The sequence below is a fragment of the Cupressus sempervirens genome, chromosome 11, assembly GCF_028749045.1.
Source record: "Cupressus sempervirens isolate cs-2001-9-10 chromosome 11, ASM2874904v1, whole genome shotgun sequence".
Classification (NCBI taxonomy): Eukaryota; Viridiplantae; Streptophyta; class Pinopsida; order Cupressales; family Cupressaceae; genus Cupressus; species Cupressus sempervirens.
This window is the reverse complement of record NC_143128.1, coordinates 345,177,000-345,193,812: the sequence shown is the minus strand read 5'-3', so window position 1 is coordinate 345,193,812 and position 16,813 is coordinate 345,177,000. Positions and strand designations below refer to the sequence as shown.

The 16,813-nt window shown below is 36.3% G+C and overlaps 1 protein-coding gene across 3 annotated transcripts in view; it reads right to left on the bottom strand.

Moving 5' to 3' along the window:
- LOC149529493 (uncharacterized protein At5g02240-like) overlaps window positions 1-10,168 on the bottom strand; it is a 220,017-nt gene extending 209,849 nt beyond the window's left edge. For 2 of the 3 annotated variants that reach the window (XR_016358742.1, XR_016358741.1), the window contains exon 1: window positions 9,664-10,168. Coding sequence is in view for 1 of the 3 variants with exons in the window: in XM_089809964.1 (XP_089666090.1) it covers window positions 9,664-10,081 (418 nt within the window). In the remaining 2 variants the exon portion in view is untranslated. The remainder of the gene's footprint in view (window positions 1-9,663) is intronic. The other variant, XM_089809964.1, reaches the window with a different exon arrangement.
- Window positions 10,169-16,813: the final 6,645 nt, after the last annotated feature.

Sequence of the window (16,813 nt, the reverse complement as noted above, 5' to 3'; positions counted from 1 at the left end):
GGCAGACTTAAACACTTAGTTTCAAGACTTCAGTTTGTGTGTGTGTTCTTTAAATTTTAAAATAAATTCCCTCTTTCTTTTCATGGCAATGCTTTAGGTGATGCCACATATAAGCTGCCTTAGCATTAGCCATGTGGGGAGTTTTGCTTTTAGTCTTTTCATTTTTTTTTAGCTTTGTTCTGTCATGTGTGTGAAATAACTCAAAATCTAAATTAGAAAAGGAAGCTCTAACCAAATCTCATAATGAAAATCTGGAGGAATATTTGGTACTCAATTTGTAACAGCCACAAGAATGTCTGGGTGGCTTCTTGGGAGTTACTGATCCAAGATTGTCAAGGAGAGAAGAAGCATTCATATTGTAAGAGATGGAACGGATATGGCATCTATCGATTTTGTTTGAGTTACTCTACAATATTTTCTTGTGTTGGGGATTGATATACGGTTCAGTGGGTTGTTTGTATGTGACATGCATTCTTAAGTGTTTTTTTCAGAGTTTCATAAGTCAAAGGTTTTCTTACATATTGGTTCGTTCTGTTTTGCAATTCTCCTTTTATGAATACGGGGATTAGATTTTAGTGTTCAGAAAAGAGTTCGATAAGATTGGAGGGGTGAAATCGTATACACTTTGAATCCTTGTTCATTCCTGTTCCAGATTCCCAAACCAATGTCTTTAACTAGTACGAGAGGGATCCTGCCATGGGAAATAAATGAGGATCCTCCAATGTCCATTTTGGATCATTGGGGGAATCCAATTAGGAAAATAGTTTTGTGTTCTGCTTATCTGCCCTCTGTGCAACCGATGTTCAAAGACATAAGAAATGGTTAAGGGTCGGCATCCGTGTGTGGTGACCCGTATTTTAGTCAAAGAGTATGGAAGATTTTTTTTCTGATCAACCATTGAGGGCCGAGTACAAGTATACGCGAGGGCTTCCTCTACAAAGTAAATAGGATAAGCCATCGAAGACATATGGTCAAGGAGACTGTATTGTCTGTAAAAGTCTATCAAACTCGGCAACCCATGACGAAACTCAAGCAGAGATTGGAAGTAGTGATTGGTGGTTGTAGTGGGGAGGAGTACGAAGTCACGAAATCTGCTCCTTTCGGCATCAAACTGATCAACGGCCATTCTCCCATCTATTCTGCTCAGTAAGCCGTTATTATCATAGGAACCTCTGCTAGGTAAATGCTGGGAGTCGCACGACAATTGTTTGTCAGAATGCCTAAATTTCATTTTTTTTAATCAGTGCATGTACAACGAGGGAGGAACCAAATTGGGATGGTGTCGAATGTTGAACATATCCCACAAAAGAAGAGACGCGTCGCCAAGGTAGCCAAGTCGTGTGTTGATGGCTTGTTCACTTCAAAAGACCCCGAGAGGGAAAAAGTTAAGCTAGGTCATATATGCAGTTTGAAATTCTTTAAGGAGGTAGGATTGATGCTTTGGTCAAGAGAGGAAACTAGGGTCATGTTTTTTTTTTTCTTTCCTATGTAATACCCCCGAGTTGGAGAGACAAACAATGGAGCTATGGTAATGTGGAGTAGACTATACTAGGAGCAGCCAAAGTGGTCATGTTGAAGGGAGTTCATAATCTGAAGGTGTGAATATTTGAAGTTTTATGGCAGCAACATAGAATAATGAGGAAATGTCGGAGACCTTAATTTGGATGCACGAGAACCCTTGAGATCACTCTGTTGAGCGTGTGCGATTCCTCCAGAGTCTTCCAAAGTTGAACTCTGCATCATTTTTGGTATCAGAGCCTAAGGTAGTTGTGGGGAGCAATTTTAATGTTGTACATGCCGGATAAGAAGTCTGAAACAGCAGGAGACAAAATGGTGACTAATGGGGAGTTGGCAAAGAGGGTTGAAGACCAAGAAGAGCTCTTTCAGAGGGAAAATAGAGAGTTGAAGGAGAAGTTGGCAGAATTAGCAATGAAGCTAGAACAGATGGAAACCAAAGTCGAGAAAAAAGATGTGAAACCTGAGATAGAGGACGAAGAGGAAGAAGAGGTGGTTGAAGATGAGGAAGATGAAGTACCGGAGCACGAAAAGCATTTTATCCAAGCATTGAAGGCCATAGAAGGAAAATCAGCAGAGTTATCAGTCCTAACCGGCAAGATGGATGCCGAAGCGGTAATGGAATGGATTGAAGCTATGGAAAACTACTTTGAATGTGAGAAAATTTCTGAGGGACAGCAGGTTAAGTTGGCCAAGTCTAGGATGAAGGGTACAGCCATTGGTGGAATTTTATCCAAGAGGAAAGAGTCAAAGAGAATAAAAACAAGGTTACTACATGGAAAAAAATGGTAAGCCTGGTAAGAGAAACTTATATTCTAACGGATTACAAAGCTCAACTACATCAAAAGAGGCAGAATTTAAGATAGCGAGACATGGATGTGAATGCATACACAGAAGAATTTCAGAAGTTGAGTTTGAGGTCTAAGATTCTCGAACCGGAATGTGTTAAGGTAGCTAGGTATTTGAATGGCTTGAGGATGAATATTCAAGAAGAACTACAGTTGTTGAGTCCTGATACCGTGACAAAATGTTATCAGCTGGGATTAAAAGTGGAGGAAAAGATTAAGAGAAGACAAGAAAATAATAACAGCAGGGGTAGAGGAAGGCAGCCCTTCTGTGGTAGAGGCACATTTAGAGGAAGGATTCCAAACTTCCAGCCACAGGCAGAACCCAATCAAGAGAGGAATAGGTCTGGTTTTTCTAGAGGAGATTTCAGGGGTAGAAGGCCTAACTTTAGAGGCAGATCACCAGGCAGAAATAATGGCCCTATCAAATGCTACAATTGCAACCAAGAAGGTCACATGGCACACAGGTGTCCAGCAAAAGTAAACTCAAGTTTTCAAAGAGAAAGAAGAACACACTTGACACAAGAAGTTGATCCACAACATGAAGTTGATTTGTATGGCTATCCGGAACAGGGTGAAGCATTGATTATGAGGAGGATTTTGCTCAAAGTACCAACTCGCAAAGAACCAGCTGAAAGGAAGTCTATTTTCAAAACCAAATGGAAAGGTATGCAGAGTTATTATGGATTCCAGTTCAACTGAAAATTTTGTTTCTTTGGAAATGGTAGAAAAGTTGAAGTTTTCCATATAAAGTTTCTTGGCTGAGTAAGGGGCAACAAACATTAGTGGAAGAACAAGCATGGGTAGAATTTCAAATAGGTGCGTACAAAGATAGAATTCTATTTGATATAGTGAACATGGATGCTTGTCATCTTTTATTCGGGAGACCATGGCATCTTAAGGCTCAACATGATGGGATGAAGAATACATACATGATAACCAAGGATGGAAAAGTGATAGAGTTACTACCATTAGTAGAAGGAGAACAAGAAGAAACTAGCAAGAAAGAAGCTAAGATTTTGATACTTGGGAAGAAGTGGTTCCTTAAAGAGGCAAAAGGGAAACATAGGCCATTGTTTGCACTAATTCCTGTCCTAAAAGAAAAGGTTTCTGATAGGACAGCAGAAGAAGGGGAGAAAGATGTGTATTTGAACTCAGACCAGCCCACTAACATGTCACCAAAGGTAGACCCTGGAGTTGCTGAACTGTTAGATAAATATAAGGATGTCATAGCTGATGGTATGCCAAGAACACTTCCACCTATGAGAGAAATCAGTCATTGCATTGATTTGATTCCGGGAGCTACATTGCCAAACAAGGCAGCATATAAACTCACTCCACAACAGAATGAAGAGATGACAAGGCAAGTGCAAGAGTTGCTGGATACCGGACTGATTGGCAAAAGCTTAAGCCCATTTGCAGTACCAGCAGTATTAGCACCCAAGAAAGAAGGTACTTGGAGATTATGTACTGATTCAAGAGCACTTAACAAGATTACTATAAGGTACCGGTTTCCTATGCCACGAATTGAAGACTTCTTGGATTGTTTGGGAAAGGCCAAGTACTTCACAAAATTTGATTTAAAAAGTGGATACCATCAAATTCGAATTAGACCTGGAGATGAATGGAAAACAAATGAGGGACTCTACAAATGGAAGGTAATGCCTTTTGAACTCTCAAATGCTCCTAGTACTTTTATGAGGGTCATGAACGAGGTCCTAAAAGACTTTGCAGGCAGATTTGTTATTGTTTATTTGGATGATATACTATTTTTTAGTGACACTCAAGAAGAGCATTTAAAGCACATTGAACTAGTATTGAAGAGGTTGCAAGAGGAGAAGCTTATGATTAATATGGAGAAGTGTATATTTATGAAGGAGGAATTCACCTATCTTGACTTTGTTATCTCACAAGGAAGGCTGAAAATGGATCAAGGTAAAGTGAATGCCATACTTTCATGGCCTACACCAAAATCAGTGGGAGATGTTAGAAGTTTCCATGGTTTGGCAACATTTTATAGGAAGTTCATAAGAGGTTTCAGCCAGATTTGTGCACCTATACTTAACACAATCAAGGGTGGACATAAATGTAAGTTTGTATGGACTAAAGAAGCGGGTGAAGCATTCGAGTTGCTGAAGAAAAAGGTAGCTGAAAAACCAGTCCTTGCTTTTCCGGATTTTAATAAAGTTTTTCAGATTGAATGTGATGCAACTAATGTGGCAAGGGTAGTTCTTAGTCAAGAAGGTAGGCCCATTGCATTTTTCAGTGAGAAGCTCAATGAAGCAAAACAGAAATACTCATCTTATGATCTCGAATTGTATGCTTTGGTTCAGTCATTAAAGAAGTGGAGGCATTATTTGTTGCCAAGAGAATTCGTGGTGTACACAGATAATCAGGTTTTAAGTTTCATTAACAGCCAAGAAAAGTTGAGTCATAGACACATGAAGCGGGTTGAAGCTCTCCAAGCTTACACATTCTCAATCAAACACAAGAAGGGAGTTGCCAATATGTATACCACGGATGAAGATTTTGCTGAAATCTACAAGGTATGCACTGATTTTAGTGACAAATACAATCATAAGTTTTCTGATTATTTAATTCAAGAAGATCTTTTCTTCAAAGAGGGACAACTTTGTGTTCCAAAAGGTTCAATGAGAATCAATATCATTCAAGAAAAACATAGTGGGGCTTTAGCGGGTCATTTTGGTTTAGACAAGACATTAGAACTGGTTAGAAGACATTATTATTGGCCTAAGATGCAAGTAGATGTCAGAAAGTTTGTAGAGGCCTGCACTACATGTCAAAAGTCCACAGGTAGAACTACCAATGTCGGATTATACCAGCCACTTCCTATTCCCTCAAGACCCTGGGAAAGTGTTAGTATGGATTTCGTCATGGGATTACCAAGAATACAAAGGGGGTATGATAGTGTCTTTGTTGTGGTTGATATGTTCAGCAAGATGGCCCATTGTATTCCATGTAAACCGCTAGTGATGTCTCCTACATTTCAAATCTGTTCTTCAAAGATGTAGTTAGAATCCATGGGTTACCTATGAACATTGTGTCGGATAGGGATGTGAAATTTGTAGGTCACTTTTGGAGAACCTTGTGGAGGAAATTAGGAACAAACTTGTCTTTCTCTTCAGCCTATCATCCTCAAACCAATGGACAAACAAAGGTAGTCAATAGGTCCTTAGGCAACTTGTTAAGATGTTTAACCAGGCAACATGCTGACAAATGGGATGTTACTTTACCTCAAGCTGAGTTCTCTCATACAATGATACAGTTAACAGAAGCACAAGAATGACTCCATTTCAGATTGTGTACGGCATGCATCCAAGAGGTGTTCTTGAACTTAGAGAGTTACCGAAAGACGTACCAATCAGTGATGACGCTGAAAAGTTTGCCACAGCAGTAAAAGAAGTACATGATGAAGTGAAAATGAAACTCCAACAATCTGCCCTTAAGTACAAACAGTTTGCAGATCAGAAAAGACGGGAACTCAATCTTGAAATTGGAGAATTAGTATGGGCCAACCTAGAGAAGGAGAGGCTTCCAAAAACCAGACATACCAAGTTGCTTCCAAGGAAAATTGGTCCTTGCACAATCCTGGAAAAGTACAGAACACATACAAGATACAACTACCCCCGGATGTTGGCATTTCACCAATCTTTAATGTAGCGGATCTCATACCATACAAAGGAGAAACGTCAACACAATCAGCACAACAGATGCACCAGTTAGAAGCAGATTTGGAATCACTCCCAAAGCCAAAGAAACCTCAGCTGGAAAAGATTTTAGACACCAAGATCATGAAGACCAGAAGGAAAGAATACAAGTTATATTTAGTCAAATGGAAAGGCAAACCACCATCTGAAGCCATTTGGATGGATAAGAAGCAAATTCAGAAATATGGAACTTCATTGGAGCAGCTCATCTCAATTGGGCTTGAGATCAAATCTCTCAGGAAGTATGGTGCAGGGGCACAAGATGAAAATCAGGCGGACTTAAATACTTAGTTTCAAGACTTCAGTTTGTGTGTGTGTTCTTTAAATTTTAAAATAAATTCCCTCTTTCTTGTCATGGCAATGCTTTAGGTGATGTCACATATAAGTTGCCTTAGCATTAGCCATGTGGGGAGTTTTGTTTTTAGTCTTTTCATTTCTTTTAAGCTTTGTTCCGTTATGTGTGTGAAAATAACTCAAAATCTAAATTAGAAAAGGAAGCTCTAACCAAATCTCATAATGAAAATCTGGAGTAATATTTGGCACTCAATTTGTAACAGCCGCAAGAACGCCTGGGTGGCTTCTTGGGAGTTACTGGTCCAGGGAGAGGAAGCATTCATATTGTAAGAGATGGAACGGATGTGACATCTATCGATTTTGTTTGAGTTATTCTACAATCTTTTCTTGTGTTAGGGATTGATATACGGTTCAGTGGGTCGTTTGTATGTGACATGCATTCTTAAGTTTTTTTTTTCAGAGTTTCATTAGTTAGAGGTTTTCTTACACGCTTGGCTCATCCTGTTTTGCAATTCTCCTTTTATGAATACAGGGAATAGATTTTAGTGTTCGGAAAAGAGTTCGATAAGAATTGAAGGGGGGAGGAGGGAAATCACATACACTTTGAATCCTTGTTCGTTCCTGTTCGAGATTCCTGTACCAATGTCTTTAACTGGTGCGAGAGGGATCCTGGCATGGGAAATAAATGAGGATCATCCAATGTCCATCTTAGATCATTGGGGGAATACAATTAAGAAAATAGTTTCGTGTTCTGCTTATTTGCCCTCTGTGCAACCAATTTTCAAAGACATGAAAGAAATGGTGAAGGGTCGGCATCCGTGTGTGGCGACCCGTATTTCAGTCAAAGAGTATGGAAGTTTTTTTTCTGATCAACCATCGGGGGCCAAGTACAGATATACATGAGGGCTTCCTCTACGGAGTGAATAGGATATAGCCATCGAAGACATATGTCGGGGAGACTGTATTGTCTGTAAGAGTCTATCAAACTCGGCAACTCATGACAGAACTCAAGCAGAGATTGGAAGTAGTGATTGGTGGTTGTAGTGGGGAGGAGTACAAAGTCACGAAATCTGCTCCTTTCAGCGTCAAACTCATCAATGGCCATTCTCCCATCTATTCTGCTCGGTAAGCCGTTATTATCACAGGAACCTCTGCCAGGTAAATGCTGGGAGTCGCACAACAATTGTTTGTCGGAATGCCTAAATTTCATTTTTTTAATCGGTTCATGTACAATGAGGGAGGAACCAAATTGGGATGGTGTTGAATGTTGAACATATCCCACAAAAGAAGAGACATGTCCCCAAGGTAGCCGAGTCGTGTGCTGATGGCTTTCACTTCAAAGACCCCGGGAGGGAAAAAGTTAAGCCGGGTCATATATGCAATTTGAAATTCTTGAAGGAGGTAGGATTGATGCTTTGGTCAAGAGAGAAAGCTAGGCTCATGTTTGTTTTTCTCTTTCCTATGTAATACACCCGAGTTGGAGAGACAAACAATGGAGTTGTGGTAATGTGGAGTAGACTATAGTAGGAGTGGCCAAAGTGGTCATGTTGAAGGGAGTTCATAATCTTAAGGTGTGAATATTTGAAGTTTTATGGCAGCAACATAGAATAATGAAGAAATGTCAGAGACCTTAATTTGGATGCACAAGAACCTTTGAGGTGACTCTGTTGAGCGTGTGTGATTCCTCCAAAGTCTTCCAAAGTTGAACTCTGCATCACTCCTTAGCAATCTCAACCAAGGGTTAAGACCTGAAAATATGTTGCTATTTAGACCCCCTAAGAACACTAATCCTACTGCAGAAACGAAAAGAGGGGTTCCAATTTACAATGGAGTGATGGTGTGGAAACTACATAGCAGGTGGTACAACGGTCAGTTGCATTTCCAAATTGCAAAAGGTTGTAGCACTCTCAACAACAGAAGCAAAATACGTTGCTTCTACAAAGGCTAGTAAAGCTTTATGGAGGAGTTGGACAAGACGCAAGAGAAAGCAGGTTGTATAATGACAGTCAAAGTGTGATTCATCTTGCAAAGATCTCAGCCCTTCACTCTAAGATGGACAGTTGAAGCCAGAGAAGATACATACTGGCAAGAATCTTGTTAATATGTTGATCAAGGCAGTAACTCAAGAAAAACTAACGTCCTCAACATCATCAGATTTCCAAAATCCATATCAATGTTTTATTTTTTCTGGGTTCAATTGTGTAATGATTTTTTTAGCATCGGACCCAAAAAAAAGAATATAAACTAACTTCCTATTCAATTGTTATTGGTCTCCAAGCTTAATCGTAGTGGAAATGAGAACCAATCTAGTCCAAGTTTGTAAGTCTAATGCGAGCTACAAGGGCAGTGATGTTGCTACAGGATCAATCCCCAAGTGGTAGATTGTTGGTATGTGGCGACCACGCAAGTATTGTACTCATAGGGCCGAGGAGTCAACCTGAAGGGCCACCATAACGTTGGCGTGAAGTGTTGTCATAATAGAGGTTTGAAGCACCCCCCCCCCCCCCCAATCTTGTACGTACAAGAACATGGGAATATGAGTACGAGAATGCAAGATTATGAGTACAAAATACAAGTACAAAATTATGAGTACAAGGATAAGATTACAAGAATATTCTTTTAGGGTTAGGGTTACTTTTGATAACCAATAAGATTACAAGAATATTCTTTTAGGGTTAGGGTTACTTTTGATAACCAACATTGTCAACTACCTCAAAAGGCTTGATAAATAAGTGGTCGGGATAATATATTGTATTTTTTCATTCACTCGATAATAAAAATAAGCAGACGATTGATTCTCTAGTAGATGTAGTCCATATTGGGTGACCCATGTTAAATCTTTGTGTTATTTGTTTTTTTTGTCTTCTTTTATTTCTACATTATCTTAATATTGCTTATTGCTAATATCTGTCAAAACTCTTAACATCTTTTGCACCGTGTTCATTGATTTATCTTCTTTATGTTGCTACACATAGTAATGATAAATTGACTTTTGAAATTGGATGATAAGTTAAAGAGTTTTGGCTTAAGAGTGAGAAAGTTTATGGGATTGAGTTCTAAGTACACATTATCGGTGCAAACATTTTTTTCTGAATTTGCATGTTAGCACTAAAATATAAAGAAACCATCTCTGGTATCAGTCCAAATATAAAATAAGCTACTTAATACACTGCAATATAGCTCTAATGGAAATTTACTCTACAATATGAAAATAAGAAGAGCCAAATGAATAGAAATTCTGTCAACAGCTAGAAATTTATCAAGAGCCGTAGAATTCTCACCAACTCCGCCCGTGCCTCCAACAACAAGCACCAGTTTGGATGAAAAACCTTTGGCGTTTTGTACTTCGAGTGACTCTGCAAGCTGCTCTGGAATTGCTCTCACGCATGTAAGTCTACAACTAATCTTCACACAATTAAACGCAATTTTTCCTTTGGAGATATGGAGACTATGTCGTTCAACCCCAGATTGAGTGAAATTTCTTTTAGTTGCACTGCATTTGTTTTCTTTATTTAATCTGCACCCGGTGTGGAAAACTTGAGCATGTTGTGTCGAAAAATACAGGGCCATAGTTAAATTGTTCTCCGAATTTAGAAAGTAATTAATCGGGTGATCTTTAAATAGCTGATGTCTCAGCACTGCCAATCCGGGTCGAATGGATTTGATTTCCTTTCCATAGGCGACAAATGTGAACCACATTCATGGACGAGCTTGCCTCCATGAGCACTCTAATTAGATAAGTGTCCTAGAAATTATAGTCATTCTGTGGGGATTCACTCTTCAATTTTTGGACTTCTTAAAAGCCAATAATTTGTAAATGAGATGATTAATATTCCCAACGTCAATAGGCTACCAATAGATATATGTTTATCTTCTTAGTTTTATTTTGAAAAACGCTATTATATTTTCTGAATTTAATTTTTTTTATTACTTAAAAAATTAATAGAAAAAAGTTTTTTAAAAATTATATTTTATCAATAAAAAATTTTAAATGGTTTTTTTGTTTTTTTATTTTAGGAAGTAAAAAATCTATTTTTTCCAAAAACATGGCATCTTTATGCATTTTGTCCAAATATGACAATTGTATAGTGACATCATGAATTGTATCTTCTTTTGGCTTATTAGTTTCGATTGTAGACTATAGAACTATAAGCAATGAGGAGTCTTTAACTAGAAATTAAACTATTTAATTCTGGTCAATCAAAAATCATCATTTTTTAATATTATCATATTCTAATATTTCATAAAGTAAAATGGATAATATTTAACTCTTTTATTTATAAAATTATTTATCATTCATCTCATTGGCTAAAATGAATTAGGAGATATGGGGGGATTTTGAGAAATTGTCCATTATGCAAAAACTTTTTGCTATATTCTTTTTTAACTTTACTCATGCGCACCTTCTAAGGATACGATATTTATTGTTAGTTCTTTTTCAGAACTTGCACTCCAATAGATGAAAACTGCTTTTGAATCGACCTTTTAATGAGCCTTTGAGGGCTCAATCTCTTTCAAAACAAATTAGAAAAACATTTTGGAAATCACCTGAGGAAGAATGGACCAAAATTAATTTTTTTGGGCCTTCAAAAGGAAATTAGGGTCCATTGAGGACATGGTTGATGGTAAGGGATTGTAGAGTCAACATTCAAATGTTGGGAGTGAAACAACTATAGGAAGGGACAACAACAGGGTAGAGGACTAGGCAACACTACTAGATATAAGAATGGCTATCAAATTAAAGATGGAAAAGCTTCATTTGGAGGGAGACACTCAGCTAATAATCAATGGCATTATTGAAGGAGAGTTAGGAGTATGGCATATAAATAAATACATTCATACAATTAAATATTTTTTGGAATCTTTCATAAGAGTTCAAAATCACTCATGTTAGGAAGAAGGCAAATGAGGTCACAAACACAATGTCGAAGGTAAGAGTATCTCTAAATGAAAGGCAAATGGAGGAAGTGGTCAAGGATCTAAGAGGTGTTGATAGGTCCAACTTTGACTCATAGAATTGAGATGGGCATGGGCATTTTAGGAAAAAAATTAAGCAAGTTAGTATAAGTTAGTAGGCATGTTAAAGCCTTACCTTTGCTATGCAAGGAGTTGCTTAAATTCAAAACCTGTATAGATAAATGACATCCCTTAAGTCTAAGATGGATGTAGGTTATAATGTGAAACATCAAGGTGAAGGTTAGTGAAAGATGAAGACTATGTGCCAAAGGTAGCCCCATTGAATTTGCTAAAGACTCACAAGATTTTGTGAAGCCAAAAATAATCGTCCACAAGAATAATCTGGAAGACTCCATAATTGAGAAAGTTTGTTGTGTGTAGTAATTAAACAAGGGTAGCTAGATTGAAGAAAATATTTTGACAGAGAAAATATTAAAGCAGTAGAAAGAAGGGAGGAGTTATGAAGGCTAACTTTTCATTAAGCACACCCGATCAACTGCAAGATTTTATAAGGAATGTGAGCATTTGACAAATGGTATAGATCTTCAACATTGATGATCCATCTTTTTGGAACTACATGGTAGTAATTTTTGGGGAAGAATTATTGACCACAAGCATTAGGCCAAAAACTAACTTGAACATCTCCTCCATTTTTCTTTCTTGGGCACTATAACTTGGAACTAGAGAGGAGGCTCTACAAGTAATGCATCAATGCATGAATGCATTGTGGGTGAAAGGGATATATCCATTATTGGGATGACAAAGCCAAGTGTAGGCTTATGGACAAAGGATGGGTCATTGAGAGTAGTGGTTAGAACTACAAGCTTCAAGTCATTTTTAGTGTGGAGCACATCTATGCAAAATGAAAAGTGAAGAGAAGAGGCCAAAGGGTGTGGGAGGAGTTGTTGATAGTGTTAAAAATGATAGGCGAGGTGAACCAACTTAAGAAGGAGGAGAAACCAAAGGTGAAAAATAAGGACATGAGAAGAAGGGAGGAAAGCACAAGTCAAAGGAATCAAAGAACCAATTGATAGCAAGGAGGCCTAGGAAGCAGCAATTGGACACAAGGGGTGGTATATTCATCTTTAATGGAATCAGGGAGGTCATGCTCAATTTTTTAGAAGAAGTAATTTTCTTTGAAGTTTCCTTTGCTAGAGGATAGTGGGGTAAAAGTACAAAGTTGTCACCTTTCAAGCTAACTTATCAAAATGACTGAATTTGAATATTTCTATCTAAAAATCAATTTTGTTTGAACATATGATCTAGATAAATTAATTCTAGCTAAGTTATATATGGTCTCACACTTTTCCAATTGGAAATGTCTATTAGATGCATGTTTGATACTACTTTGTATCCAATTACTAAAGAAATAAAATTATTTCAAAAAAATGACGTTTCAATAACTCTTAATATTTTTATGATTTTTTTTAATAATATATAAATACCATTTTATAGAGCTCAAAGTCAAGAATATTCTCATATAGAGTTTATAGTGTTTTAATTAGATATAGTATATTGTAATTAAAAAATTCCACAAGTATGTATTTTAACACTTGGCAATATGTTAATTTTGAGAAAGAAAAAAAATATTAAATCATATCAAAAAAAATTTTAAAATATGATGTTCTAGAGGAGAGAGTCCTCTTCCAAAATGTGTAATTTTTCTTCTAGTTAGAATATATTTGTTTTGAAAAATGTGGTGGGAGATGAAAACTATCGATTTCAGTTAACTTGAAATTTGAATCATTATAAAAGAGAAAATATAGGTCTAAAGACAATTTTTATTTTTGATTGTTCTAACTATATATGTTATCTATAACATAGTCTGAGATCAAAGGGAAATAAGTTTATTTCCATATAGTTCTATGGTGGGAACTAGACCCCTAATTTTTAGCAACTAAAAAATTATCTATAAAAATTAGGAAAATATATCAATTCTTATTTCAAATAATTATTAAAAATTATAATCCTAAACTTCATTTATTTGTACACATTTCATTAGTTTACTTCATTTTCAAATTCTAAATAATAATACCAGTTTTATGTCATTGAAGCTGAACAGTTATACTTTTGTTAGCCTTTTCCTTTATAAAAGGGTGACACGGGTTTGTGTTTTTACCTAGATAGTAGGACTATGTTTAACATATTTGGCCCATTTTGTGATAGTATGGGCATAATGTATTTCACAAATGATATAGCCAATGTTCACGTACAACTCCATTTTGACTATAAATCATGATCATGTATATGATAGGAAGTAGTGTTTAGATAGGGATAGGTCCCAAAAGCTATGACTTTGTAGATTTATCATGTATGTGATAGGAAGTAGTGTTTAGATAGGGATAGGTCCCAAGAACTATGACTTTGTATATGCATATGGTGTAACGCCCCGCTAGGGAACCCACAAGAAATCAACCTAAAGTTTCACTAAGTTTTCCAAACAATTTTTTTTATAAAGATAATAACAACAACAGATAATATAGTAGAAGCAATAACTCACATACATAACAACCATCATAAAATAGATTACATCTCTTAAGGGTTCCATGACATTGAATCACATGTAAAAAATTTATTAATATTAAATCTAACACATAACCAAAATTCACATCATGGAATAATCACAAGTACGAATCCAATTAAATAATATACAATTACAAAAGATGCCACTTGGCATAACTAGAATGCATAATTATCCATTGTACAAGTCATAGGGTATGAAAAGCTCAAAGAATATACATCATAAAATAATTTACATTGTCTCGTAAGATCTCTGACAATAAAGTACAATACAACCGAATATAACCATCCAACAAAAATATAAGATTAGAAAGAAAGAAACAACTACACAAGCACACTCAACATCGACATCCAGCTGTTGGATCTCAATGGTATAAGAAAAAAACACTACCACCTAACCTAGTGGTAACCTAAATGGCCCACTCCCACTGTGTCGAGGAGATAATCTCAAGTCCCATACGAAAATCAATCCACAAGTCAAAACCAACATCTAGGTCAAGGAAACACCTGAAAGAAAACTATCTCAAAGGTACCAAGACACAAGTATCATCTAATTCCAGAGGTAACAAAGACATGTAGGAAATATACTAAGTAACTCAACATATTTATCGACTCAAAATGAAATACATCTAATCAAATCTGGTAACCAAGTACCACTAATCATAAAAATGGCCTAAAAGAATGTCACAATCCAACATGAAAAGTCAACTAGGGGTAGGCATTACATCCACCCTCCCCTAGACTTAGACTTACTCCTAGAAGCCTACAAGAAAGATAAAAACTCTAGCAGTCACTGTGTGGGTCCCGTTGAACCCTTTCCCCCTATAGGAGGATAAGACTCCATTGCAAACACCCAAGCAAGAAAAACAAAAATTCTCAAAGTCAACAAAGGCATACCACCTTAAATCACAATTATAAGAAAACATGTTTGAAATCCAACTCAAGAGTTATTCAAGTTTTGTCTTTTTCTATGTTTCAAGAAATCAAGTTTGAAGTTTCTAAGTGTTCAAATTGCAAAAGATACATAATTTTTTTAAGTTTTGCTTCAGTTTAACTAATTATCAACTAATGGCATTCCAATATACCTAGAGTTCTCAATGTATAAACTTGGGCTCTGATACCAGATGTAATGCCCCAGCAGGGAACCCAAGAGAAATTAACCTAAGGTTTTGCTAAGTTTTCCAAACATTTTTTTTAAAAGATAATAATAACAATAGATAATACAGCGGAAGCAATAACTCACATTCTTAACAACCATCATAGAACAGATTACATCTCTTAAGGGTTCCATGATGTTGAATCACATCTAAAAAAATCATTAATATTAAATCTAACACATAACCAAAATCCACATCATGGAATAATCACAAGTACAAATCTAATTAAATAATATACAATTACAAAGGATGCCACTTGGCATAACTAGAATGCATAATCATCCATTGTACGAGTCACAGGGTATGAAAAGCTCAAAGAATATACATCATAAAATAATTTATATCGTCTCATAAGATCTCTGACAATCAAGTACAATATAATAGAATATAACCATCCAATAGAAATATAAGATCAGAAAGAAAGGAACATCTGCACAAGCACACCCAACATTGGCATCCAACTATCGAATATCAATGGTATAAGAAAAAAATACTACCACTCGATCTCGTGGTAACCTAATTACCCACTCTCACTGTGCTAAGGAGATAATCTCAAGTCCCATACAAAAATCAATCCACAAGTCAAAACCAACATCTAGGTCAAGGAAACACCTGAAAGCAAACTATCTCAAAAGTACCAAGACATAAGTATAATCTAATCCCAGAGGCAACAAAGATATGTAAGAAATCTACTAAGTAACTCAACACATTTATTGACTAAAAATGAGATACATCTAATCAAATTTCATAACCAAGTACTGCTAATCATAAAACATAATCATAAAATTAGCCTAAAAGAATCTGACAATCCAACATGAAAAGTCAACTAGGGGTAGGCATTACATACACCCCCCTAGACTTAGGCTTACTCCTAGAAGCCTACAAGAAAGATAAAAACTCTAGCAAACACTATGTGGGTCTCATCGAACCCTTTCCCCTTGTAGGAGGATAAGACTCCACTACAAACACCCAAGCAAGAACAACAAAAATGCTCACAAAGTCAACAAAGGAATACCACCGTAAATCACAATCATAAGGAAATATGTTTGAAATCCAACTAAAGAGTTATTCAAGTTTTGTCTTTTTCTATGTTTCAAGAAACCAATTCTAAAGTTTCCAAGTGTTCAAGTTGCAAAAGATACATAAATTGTTTAAGTTTCGTTTCAATTTAACTAGTTATCAACTAATGGCGTTTCAATATACCCATAGCTCCCAATGTAGAAACTCAAGCTCTGATACCAAATGTAACACCCCACCAGGGAACCCAAAAGAAATTAACCTAAAGTTTCACTAAGTTTGCCAAACATTTTTTTTAAAGATAATAATAACAATAGATAATATAGTGGAAGCAATAACTCACATACATAACAACCATCATAAAATAGATTACATCTCTTAAGGGTTCCATGACATTGAATCACATGTAAAAGTTTTATTAATATTAAATCTAACACATAACCAAAATCCACATCATGGAATAATCACAAGTACGAATCCAATTAAATAATATACAATCACAAAGGATGCCACTTGGCATAACTAGAATGCATAATCATCCACTGTACAAGTCATAGGGTATGAAATGCTTATAGAATATACATCATAAAATAATTTGCATCATCTCATAAGATCTTTGAAAATCACTTGTACAGTGATAAGATCAAAAAGAAAGGAACAACTGCACAAGCACACCCATCATCGACATCCAACTGTTGGATCTCAATAGTATAAGAAAAAAACATTACTACTCGACCTCATGGTAACCTAAATGGCCCACTCCCACCGTGCTGAGGAGATA